The 11,848-nt window shown below is 36.3% G+C and overlaps 1 protein-coding gene across 1 annotated transcript; it reads right to left on the bottom strand.

Annotated features, from left to right (window-relative positions):
- Positions 1 to 624: 624 nt before the first annotated feature.
- LOC307157405 (membrane-spanning 4-domains subfamily A member 4A-like) lies at positions 625 to 10,304 on the bottom strand. Its single transcript, XM_079869336.1, has 8 exons — positions 10,242 to 10,304; positions 9,736 to 9,946; positions 4,939 to 5,049; positions 4,777 to 4,845; positions 3,396 to 3,545; positions 2,879 to 2,992; positions 1,266 to 1,346; positions 625 to 1,019 (listed from the first exon to the last, which is right to left on the bottom strand). The coding sequence occupies exons 2-8, from the start codon at positions 9,919 to 9,921 to the stop codon at positions 945 to 947; spliced, it is 786 nt and encodes a 261-aa protein (XP_079725462.1). The 5' UTR covers positions 9,922 to 9,946; positions 10,242 to 10,304; the 3' UTR covers positions 625 to 944.
- Between the last annotated feature and the right edge of the window lie 1,544 nt (positions 10,305 to 11,848).

Raw genomic sequence — 11,848 nt, 5'->3', positions numbered from 1 at the left:
ATACAAAATTATTCATGGTTTATCATCTCCTCCACTTCACCAGTTTGTTAACATCCGTACAGCTGAGCATAGCAGAACCAGAGGTGCAGCGAGGGGAGATTGTATCATTCCCTTTAGAAAAAGTGTATTTGGTCATACTTCTTTTTCTGTTCGAGCTGCTACTGAATGGAACCGCATTCCTTTAACTATCAGAAATCTAAACACATATTGTACATTTAAGAACCATTTAAAGAAATGGCTTCTTGAATTTCAGATCTGTCAACATTAACACATTTCTAGACCTGCTCTATCCACTGCTGGTTTCTTGCCTTGTGTGTGTGTATATGTCATGTTTTTGTCAGATGTTTGTTTGATTGTTGGTTTGCTGTATTTCGACTATATTTTTTAATTTTTTATTTTTATATGTAATTTTACTCTCTTTTAGGGTGACTTTTAACATCTGTCCGGGGACTGCAGATGAAAAATAGCCTTCTGGCTAACTCTGGCATATTGGCAGAAATGTTTATTAATATGCACTGTCCCTGTAATAATAAATAAATAAATAAATAAATAAAATAAATAAAATGATGACAATGCAATATCACACACTTTAAATAAAGGTGGAAGGTGACAAACAAACTAAATATATTCTGTATACTTTATTCTTACAGATTATACTGTATTAAGCAATTAGTTGTGCAAAACAAGCTAACCAGTTTTATTAATGATTAGACAACTGTCTTAATTAACATAAGGTAAGAAAGTCATAAAATAGTATCTATTCTTGAATAGTAATTCTTTACACATTTGTGACATAAAAAATCTGTAATTATTATCTGATCAAGTAATTTTTCATTTGATGTCATGTTCTCTTTTTAATGAAAGACATTAGAGATAATGGACAGGAAATCACTGGGAAAACCTTTGTGTCCCATTTCAGCTCTGTCGACTTTTAATATTCATATTTATTTAAAATCACTGTATTGTGGAGGAATTTCTGCAGGAGGATGATGCATGGCAGGGTTGCTGACCACAGATATCTGCAAGAAATATAATATATATGATCAGCTACGCTGCTTACATATTACTTATTTATTGATATTATTAAACAATTAATGCACCCATTACTTAGCGCTTTACACACTTTCAGTTCACATATAGTGACACTAAGTGACACTATAGTGACACTAAGACACAAATAATACATTTGTTTGTGGAAATGTTTTTTTTTTAGTACCGTTTTTACGCAAAGTCTTAATTAAACTGGGGTTACAAGCTTCTCTTACCTCTGAGTTGTTCAGATCATGGAAGTGATTGTGCCCAAAACAACAGGGATGTTGAGTTAACACTTGTGGAACAAACGGCACCTTTGGAAAAATACACATGTAGAGTTTTACGTCTTCTTACTGTAAAATGGCACAAATGCAATGACACTGACAGACAGTTTCAGTATTACAGGATTATAGACATAAATATACTTCAAATGGAGTAGAAAAAGCAAAAAAACGAAATCCTTTTGAAATGTCATGGTGTGGAACCTTACGCTTATCCTAAAGAAAGCAGTTCTACAAGAAATGGTGCTTTAAGGACAACCTGATAAAAGTCTTGAAATAACATATTTGAACTGTTTTTAAGTAGGGAAAAATTGACTCCATTGAATTAGTAGTTGCATGTTTCGGAGTGAAAAGCTGTACTGTTATCATGTACATGTGCCGCTTATAGTACCACACTTTTAGAGCGGCTTCTCACAAACTACATCTCTGCAAGTGCTGCAAGTTTAACATTTGGTAATGCAATGTGTGCTAAGTTCACTTTATATTTACATAAAACATTTTGGTTTTACATGGTAAAAGCTTAAAGCTACAATATGTAAATTAACCGCTAGGGGTCGATAACAAAGGCGTATATTGATGACGCATTTGCTTTAAGCGGAATTATGGATCTTGTCGTCAAGCTGATGGATCTAATAATGTTTATGGATGAGTGAATACATTGATGTTTTTAACATGACTGTGGTGTGAAGCAGGGCGCGATTGCTAATGAGAGACAGATATCAGCGCCACACACAAGTCCCGCGGATATAAAGGAATGAGGACATTTCATTCTACTGAACTACATGCAAGTGCAGAATTACTACTTACACAGGTCAGTTTATTAGACGAATTAAACTTGTGAGGCCACTCGCGTCTCTGTCAAGTCGAAGTTAGCATGTACGTGGAGCTCTTGGCATCTCGAAAACGCCACGCTGATATTGATCCTCGTTTTTAGTTCTCCTTTTGTGCCAAAGTCTGCTTGCCATGGTTCATAATATTTGAACAAAACAACAACAGCGTGAGCGTGCTGCTAGACGTAACGCAGTTGTCCACGTCTATCGCCATGGTTACTATGGCAGTACGAGCGGAACCCAAGGGTAAAGCAATATTATTATGTATGACTGCCAAACCCTATTGCATATAAGATCAAACAACAGAACTTGGGAAAGTTACCATCGTACGATAACCCTTCACTCGTGGACGTACATGTATGTAACTTTTCTACTCCCTCACACTGCTCACGCGTCCCGTTTCCTTGGTTAAAATCATAATTTTCTCATGATTTACAAATTGTTGGAAACATTTGGGATATTGTAAGTAATCAACTAAACAAAATATATAACACTGGTCTAGTGGTTTTTGGATATTTTACCGCAAAAATATTATAGTTCACTTTTAAGGGTTTAAACATTCGAAAGTGAAGAATTTAAGAAATAATATTTGTATTGTAAGTTGTAGTACTCGTTGGTTCTTGTAAAGCGTGAACCCAAGTGTAAGCACCCTTGTAAGAAACAATTTCCATTCCATATCTGAAGGGGTTTAGCTGACAAAAACGTTTGTCAAAGACTTGACGCATCATCACTCACCTGTGGAGAACAGCAGCAGGCGACTTTACAGGCAAATGCTGACAGACAGATGGAGATGATAAACTGAAGGAAGGCGAATATCAATGATACACTACCGATTCCCCAGAAGAGAGTCTGAGAGAGAATTCAACAAAAGCACAAATAATAATGAAAAAATAAACGGAGCAATTCCAATAGGGTCACACCATCGGTGCTCGGGCCCTAATAATTGATGATTAGCACTCACATCAGTACACAGGCTGTTCAGAAGTTCAGTATCTATCATCCTTGAGGTTCATATGGTAATACAACATATTTATAGGTCAAACTGGACTGAGTTTAAAATTAATGTATAATGCCTTCTTGCATCGCAAATGATCAGTAATAGCAAGAGATCTATAAACTACTTCTGAAATGTTGGAAAAAAGAAGTGACAGATGAAAGGAGATTAAGACTTGACTTTTGACAAGTGTACTGAGCACACAGTGATCTTACTGTAATTACTAAACAAATGTGAATAGAAAAGTTGGTAACATACCTTATACTTGTTCTCAATATAATAACAATCATAATCATTGCAGTAATTGTACATGTTCATCGGCCCTAGACCCAAATCCATTGAAATCATGATAAAGGAAATGCCTGCAGTTATAGCACTGAAAATGTTCATTCCAAGTGAACCTTTCACCTGTAGGTAGGGGGGGGAAACATGAAATGGATTAATAAATTAGCAAGAACTTTAGTTTGTTAACATTGATGGAAATGTTTATGGAGTGTGATAAATACACTACTTATATAAATAAATAAAATATACCCCCAAGCATCAGTGATCGGAGTCCAAGCTCCAATGGCTCATGTGGATGATTAAGGGATATGAATGAAAGGTATCTAATAACTACATTATTAAAAATACTGTAGTTTTTACAGCAAACAGTATATAGTACAGTATCATCTGAGCAGACATTTAATGGCGACTCAGCGCTTTCTCGTGTTTTGGGGCTAAATTCTATCACTTTGTCTGAGAACTAATCTTTCAAGATGCCATCAGTTTGATGACGTCACCGGAAGTCCAGAAGTATTTATCTTAAGGTCCTTTTTATTTGTATTATTTATTTGTATAATATGTGTGGCCTTCTAACCTTTTTAAACAGTGCATTTGTGTGAACTGTTGGGCTTAAACTGTAATGTCAACACAATAATAAATACAATATCAGCTCAAAATGTTATAAATGTATTTTTTATACACAAAATTTGGTACACATGCTCATTTTCACATTATGTACATCAATATGTCAATTTTCATAAAGGTAGGCCATTCAGATTTTGCGTTATTAGTCGCTGAAATTTAATTGGCTGCTAGCAGACATGTTTTTTTTTTTTTTTTTTTATGTAGCCGAGCCATACTATTGTTTTGACATCCACCAAAGAAGATTCAAATTCATTTTCAACTTTACCGATCCTTCAGTTACAGTGAAAAGGAATTTAAGTTGTAGCTCAAATGTCATGTAATTTATATCCATTCAATTTTCGGTGTTGCGTTCAGGAGATAAATATCAATTTCTGAAAAATGTATTCATTATTTAATACAATGTATTGTATTAATTGCTAGCAACCTTCCTAAATGCAATGAGAAAAAATTAGTGAAGATTGGACCAACAGCCTTATATTGGCATCCTTCTGTCAAAAGCGATAATGCAGGAGACAATAGGATACAGAAATATAGTGGCTAGCATAGTTTCATGTTTGGAAAAGTTTGAAAAAAACTTGAAAACGAGTTTCAGAACATTTAAAAAGGCAGAAATGGAATGAAATCGGAAATATAAATCACAAAATCACTACAGAATATCAGTGCAAACACAATAGGGTTCCAGTATCTCTACTGCTTAAGCCCCTAATAATAAGAAGTGTAGTGTACATACCAAACACAAACTGGAGGGTGAATTCAGTTTGTTTTCTGCAGCAATGCAGAGTGAGCCTGCGGAAATGTACTGAGAGCAGAGAAGAAGACAAAAATCAAGGCTTCTATTGGAATATGTGACTTGCATTAAAAAAGACACAACACTTGTATAATTGTTTCTTACGATGAGAGATCCCCAGTAAGGAATACCACTTAATACAAAGATGGAATCTACAAAAATTGTAGATACGATTCCCAACAGGAGAGTCAACAGACCAATCATTATCTGGACAGTCTGTGAAGGACAAGAGAGTCTTTTATAAAGTAAAACAGTATCAATTTTTGGGGAACAATTTTACATGAACAATATAAATTTATAGCAGCTGTAGTTATGGATTTATGATTGTACTACAAAGATATCTAGGTCACATACTGATTTGTAGATGAGCAAATTTGTTTTTGTTTTTTTTAATTGATGGTTTGCAAATCCTAAAACATTCTACTCTGTGACTGATACACTATAAATGTATACAATTTTACTCTGTAAAGTATAGTCATGAGAAAGATGGCACTGAGCAACATGCAACGCTTTTTGTTATTTTGTGTTTCTAGTTTTGTTTTTTGTTTTGGATGTCAGCAGTATTAGTATGTATGACTGCCGTATTATTATCTATGACTGCCAAACCCTGTTGGATATAAGATCAAACATCAGGGGTCCGTTCTTCGTACGTCGCTAACTCACTTAGCTGGATTTGATTGTTGGTGATTTGGCATGATCTTGGATTGTTTGGTTCTTCAACGCTCATCCTGGACTTGCTGTCATAGCAACATGTGCGCAATCTTAAACCTGCTCGGGAGCAGGCTTATTTCATGTTAACAGGATTGCCATAGATCCCGGCTTCATAAGCGGAGCTGATACGGGAAGGACAGCGCAGCGCGATAGTGCACTTTCTTTCTGAGATATATATTTTTTCTCGTGATTCGTGAAATTGTCGTTTTTTGTCGCCTTTATGTTTAAAAAACAGTTTTATTTTTTTATTTTTTTTTTGTGCCATTTCCAAGCCACTTAAGACCCAATGTTGTAAAGCAGTTTTTTATTTTTTTTTATTTTTTTTTTAGGCGATAATATTTTTTTATGAAGATCATACAATCATGACCATGACGATTACAGATATGTCACTCAGGCTTCACTAACGTGATTGGTACCATAGACTATGCTACCATAGACTGCCACCAAGGCCTCAATGAAGGGGATTATGTGAACAGAAAGGGGGTTCACAATGTAAATGTGCAGCCCAGTTAATATTCCAGATTAGTAATATTATATCAAATAAAAAAAAGGCAGTTGACTAAAATCTTCCATATCACAAATGTGAAAGCAAAATGGCCAGGATTTGTGCATGACTTAAGAATTTTCAGAGATTCACATTTATGCACATTATTTGAAAGTGGTAAGAAAAGTTCCACAATTAAATATCAAGCTCAATGTATTACATACACTTATGCTGATCCTAACAGAACTGCATTTTTTTCATAGGTGATTATGACATGTTCCTGCAGACAGGTGTTTTATGACCCCATTCCCTGACCCAAACCAGTTACAATGCAGCTCTAGCCAGGACAAGGGCACACAATGAAATGAACTTTGGCTAACTAAAGGGAAGATTTCAGTGTCTGAAAAGTCTGAGGGTTGCACACCTGACAGGGCCTGTGACATTGTTGCATGTGCCATATTACACAACATTGCTAAAAAAAAAAAACACTTTTCATTAAATGTTTAATAAAAGACAAATATGCTTAGTTCCTTGAGTTTTATTTCAAGCCAGTGGTCAAGTGCCTGCAACAAGAGATATTAGACACATGCCTCATGCAACAAATAAAAAGGAAAAGTTGGCTATACACTGCCCAGCTGTAGGCCTATGTCTCCTCTGTCTGTGAAGACTCTTCTGTAGGCCTTTCTGTAGATGTGGAATCCTGCAACTTATATTGCAGCCATAAAGCATTCAAGTATAAATGAAGTAAAGTTATTTATGCACTTGCAGGTAGGCTAGTTCCTCCATATGACAGTTATCTGAGAGGGTTTATTCACTGGCCAGTGCAATGGAAACAAATGGACATTACAAAGTCTTATACTTTCTTTCCTTTGGAAAGTTAGAAAATGTCCACTTACTGCACATATTTCAGCCACCACTTTCTTGGGAACAGATACAAGTGTGTATTATGTAAAAGTGCACAAAAGAGGAAAACACAATGTCATTACAATGAACTACACTGGGGAAAAATGTGATCAATAACTCATGGCAAAATATGTGTACATTAACATAAGTTTATCAGTTTTCACTTTCACAAGTCAAAGCAATTCATCATTACTCAAGATTTAACAGTTGAAATGACTATACGGCCTTAATTTAACGCAGCAAAAATTATTTTACAGTGTAGGCTACTAAGATCTTTTCTATTTTTTTCTCAGCCTTTTTCTTGGTTGCTTTTATAAACAGAACACCATTTATTTAACAGTGCCTTTTATAAAAGAGACTATAATATAACTAAAAATTACCATTATGTAGAATATTTTTGTACTTCACTTTTATTTGTTCCCATGTTCTAGTATGGTGACTGACATTACAATACACAAAGTAATTATGCAATTATTAAAATACAAAAATATAAGCTATTAAGTGATAAAAACATCTAACATGGCCACTTCTAACGGATTTAAATTTGCCAGCCCTCTCTCCTGGCTTTTGCAGACTTTGAGGTGTTCCCTGGCGTTTTGATTAAACATTAAAATTCCGAATAAACTTGAAAAACCGAGTGCGTTCTTTGGCCACGCTGAGCAGCCAATAGCAGCGTTGCTGATCAATGTTTCTACTATCGATACATATCCCCTTTTAACCAGCGCATGAACGCGCAATTATCTCAGATAACTCAATCCAGCGATACTAATCATATCCGGCAAGTGTGTTCGAAGAACCGAGTTAGCCAGATCATGATTCGCACGATGATATCATCTTGGATGTGTCATTTGATCTCGGATGTAATAAGCAACGTACGAAGAACGGGCCCCAGAACTTGGGAACGTTACTTTAAACCATTGTATGATGACCCTTCACTCGTAGACGCACATGTATGTACCTTTTCTACTCTACTAATGCATAAAAATACCATAATATGTTTGCAGATATTTAGGAAACATGCTGAGTTCACATATTCGTTTCTCTGAAAAACACTTCTACAGCCGGTTATTTTACTTATTATTTTACACATTCTGTGTTTTAATGTCTGTTTTTGTTTTGGTCTGTGTGATCTCGCCCACTGCCGGTTCACCCAATAGTATTTCGACACCCGGGATGCCAGTTGGCAGGAAACAGCGTATTGCAGCCTTGAAAATGAGCAAACAAACTAGGTCAGATATTGCAGATTCCACACAAGCTAAAAGCCTTGATATCCATCTAAAAATTTCAATGAGCGAGAACATATTACAGAGCATATTAAAACGCTCATAAATCAACTCATCAACTTACAGTGTAGAAGTCTCCACGGGATTTCATTGTCAGTTGCGTTCGTTCCTGTTGCGTGTTCTCAAACTGGCGAACTTCGTGAGCATTGAGTCTGAGGAGGAGGGGCCGGGAGAAACAACGATCTCTGATATTTTGAATTTGGACTGCAGTACCTATTTCGACCACTGGCTGTCATTCTTACAGACAGCACCTTTAAAATAAACAACCGAGCGTTCCCAATCACCTGGACCAACCGCTTGCACAAGCATCGCCAGAAAAGAGGCAGGTGAGCCGGCATGTTAGTAAGACTCAAGCCGCCTTTCCACTGCACACAACATTTCAGAACTTTGAAATTGGCCTTGAAGCAATCATTACCTCGGCTTATTCACCATGGTAAAATGAGTAATTTTAGTGAATGTAACGCAGCTCCCGCGCTACTTTCCATTGGAAATAAATTACTTTCGGTCCAACGGGTGAAGTGTGTAGTGTAAAGGCAGCTTCAGGCGGCTTTAAAACCAGCCTCCACTATTCAGTTTACTACTACTAATGTGCAGAGTTGGGATAATAATACTGAAACTGCCATTGATCCACCTGGCTTTTTGAGACCTTACAGGGAAAATGAAAGGCAGCGGCGTCTGTCTTATGATCATTAAGATGTGGTGTGATCGTAAGAGCATACACATAAAAAAAAACGTTCTGCTCCCCTAACTTGGAATATTTCATGCTCATCTGTCGACCTTTCTGGCTCCCAAGGGAATTCTCTGCTGTTATTGTTATGGCTGTACACATACCTCCGGACATTGATTTGACGCTCTCAGAATTATACTCAATAATCAACATACAGGAAACCGCATACCCAGAGGCTGCGTTTATAGTGGCTGAGGACTTCAACAAAGCATAACTGAAGAAAGTACTGCTAAAGTACTATCAACCAATTAACTGCAACACAAGGGAAAATCGTATTCTGGATCATTGTTACACTCCTTTCCATGATGCATACAGAGCCTTCTCACGCCCCTGTTCAGCAAATCAGATCACTGTTCCATTCTACTTTTATCTGTCTATAGATGGATAGTAGACTTCAGAGTACAGAAATGAGTACACGCCCCCATCACCATCAACGGTGACACAGTGGAGAGTTTTTTTTTTTTTTTTTGTATAATTGTAGTTAATTATGTCGCATTCTTTATTCTGCATTGCTGCTAGGATCTATGCACACAAGATTTTCACTCATTGTACACTTGTGTCAATGATGTGACAAATTAAAGTAAATAAATTATCAACTTGAACTTATATTGCTATCTTAGATTGTCACCAAGGCAATAAGTCACATTCTTCAATAAAAAAAAAAAACGTGTATGCTTTGTTCATGTGTGCACCACTCCTTTTTAGAATTTATTTCATTTTTTACTTTCCTTACCTCAGACTGAAATACCACATACAAATTATAAAATAAATTGGGTTTATGAACAATTTCTCACCCCAAGGGCTTTTGGTTGGCCTTTCAGAAAAGGCTGAAGTTCATGAAGAGGTGAAACTCCTGCTAGCTGTTGTCCATAAACAGGCACAGGGACATTTGTCCCAGTTCCAGCTGCTGGTGTTTGTGTCGGTGGTTGAAACTGGATGACCAGCGTTGAGGAGGTCACGGGTATGACAGTGTGAGACATTCTTCTTTCTGAATCTGAAATTGATCTGTACAAAATCATAGTAAATTGAGACATGTAAAGGATATGATTATGAAATAGATTTTCTATGTAAACAATCATTCCCATTTATTTATTAAAATATTATATATTTTGTATTATTATAAAAGTGGTCTTCATGCTGTTGAAAAACCTATGAGTGCAGTTATGTCAATAGTAGATATTACCATTGGTTCAATTAGTCATCAACTAGAATAACTCTATTAGACTTTGAAAACAGAGAATATGATATATAATATAATATAATATAGATCGTCAGTGCAAGTATATAATTTGTTTTTTACCGGAAAGAAATCTTCTCTTCAGTTGGTTTACCGCACTTTTCTCTGTAGTTCAGTTCACTCTTCTGAGATAAGCCAATATAAGTAAGATGTCATAAAGAGTAACTGCTTATACTCTTTCCCAGAATAAAAGGGAATCAGGTGGCGATCATGTGGTTGTGAGGGGTGGTAAAGCTGGCCCGTTCATAAGATAAGAAGTTTAAAAACCACAAAAGACAATAAATAACTTGAGTATTCATATATCACTGTCATGTAACATTAAAAAGTGCAAACAAGCATTTGCATATAAATGAAAACTGTATATTTAAACAGCATTACCATATTCACTTACTACAGAACAAACCAGTTTGGCTTTATTTCTTTCACATGGTACATGTTGAAGTCACCATTATGATGATTAGTATGCTCTTTAGTTGGGCACTTGACATTGACTTTGGTTGAATTCTCTTTCAGCAATTGTTGAAAGTGCTTGCTATTACTATTTTCAGTATGTCATACTCCTGACTGCACTCACATACATTTTACTATGTGCACTTTTTTGAATCAGTGACTAACAGCTGGATTTTGAAATATGTGAGTTCCTAAATGAGTATGAAAGTATTTAAAAACAGCAACTTGCAGTTTTGAACTTTGATTATCAAGTTGATATTAACTGTCTGATTGAAAGAGCTCTTCTCATACTCACCCGTTATTAAACAAACCGCTTATGATTATGCTTTTATTGCTTCTTGTTTTGCAATGTGCACAAGCTCTTTTTAATTGATTTTAACTGATTTGTGTACAGATCCTTTAACCAGTTTACCAGAAACATTGATTAATAATGTAATCATAATTACATTAATTATGACAATAAATAAAAAAATAATAACAAACAATAAAAAAAATCAGTTCACTTTCAGCAGAGGGAGCAAAATAAATGACAAAGTTATAATCACAATTCAACAAATCATACGTTTTAACCTTATATTGTTTTCCTTTACATCATTAATGTATTAAATATAGAAATATGCAAGCAAAAACAATGTTTGTCCCCAAATCACTGCCTGCATACAGACAGATGGCATACTCACATTCAACCCTGCAAGACCATGCTGGTCAACCAGCTTCGCCAACTCTGGTTTGCTTGAGAACAGCATGACTATGCTGATCCACCAGCTAGACCAGCACTATACCTTCATAAACCAGCCTGGACCAATGCTGGTTTATTCTGGATTTTTCAGCAAGGCACTCTTAGTTTAAAATTGAGCGTCAGCGTCAGTTCTGGCAGGCCAGGTAGTCAAGACGCTGCTAATACTATTTGCTAACAACACTGTCCCATCAACTGATCTGCTCCAGCTGAGCTGCATTAGCTCGTTAACTCCCCTCGCTGCTCAATGGCCAAGCTCAAACAAGGCGCCTTATTTAAAGCACATTCAGTTTGCTCATACATGCTTGCTGCTCGCTTCTGCTGCCCGCCACCTCCCCAGCTCCTCCTTATGCATAACGTGGCATTTTCTTTATGTCATGTTGCCTGCTCTGTTCACAGGGGGATATTTTAGCTCTCACAGTCCTAAACTGTGTGAACGTTCCCTAATGCTGCTGCTGCTGTCCTCTGACTCTCTGCTATTTCA

This window comes from Squalius cephalus (assembly GCF_949319135.1).
Source record: "Squalius cephalus genome assembly, chromosome: 4".
Classification (NCBI taxonomy): domain Eukaryota; kingdom Metazoa; phylum Chordata; class Actinopteri; order Cypriniformes; family Leuciscidae; genus Squalius; species Squalius cephalus.
Note: the sequence above shows the minus strand (reverse complement) of the source record. Positions and strands in the feature narration are given on the sequence as shown.

Bases quoted from the DNA above. Each gene is read 5' to 3' on its own strand.
- LOC307157405 (XM_079869336.1), bottom strand. From the start codon at position 9,921: ATGTCTCACACTGTCATACCCGTGACCTCCTCAACGCTGGTCATCCAG. The intron at 2,993-3,395 runs GTATGTTACCAA...ATTCTCTCTCAG, and splicing joins ATATTGAGAACAAGTATAAG to ACTCTCTTCTGGGGAATCGG. The intron at 1,347-2,878 runs GTGAGTGATGAT...ATTTTTCCAAAG, and splicing joins CCTGCTGCTGTTCTCCACAG to GTGCCGTTTGTTCCACAAGT.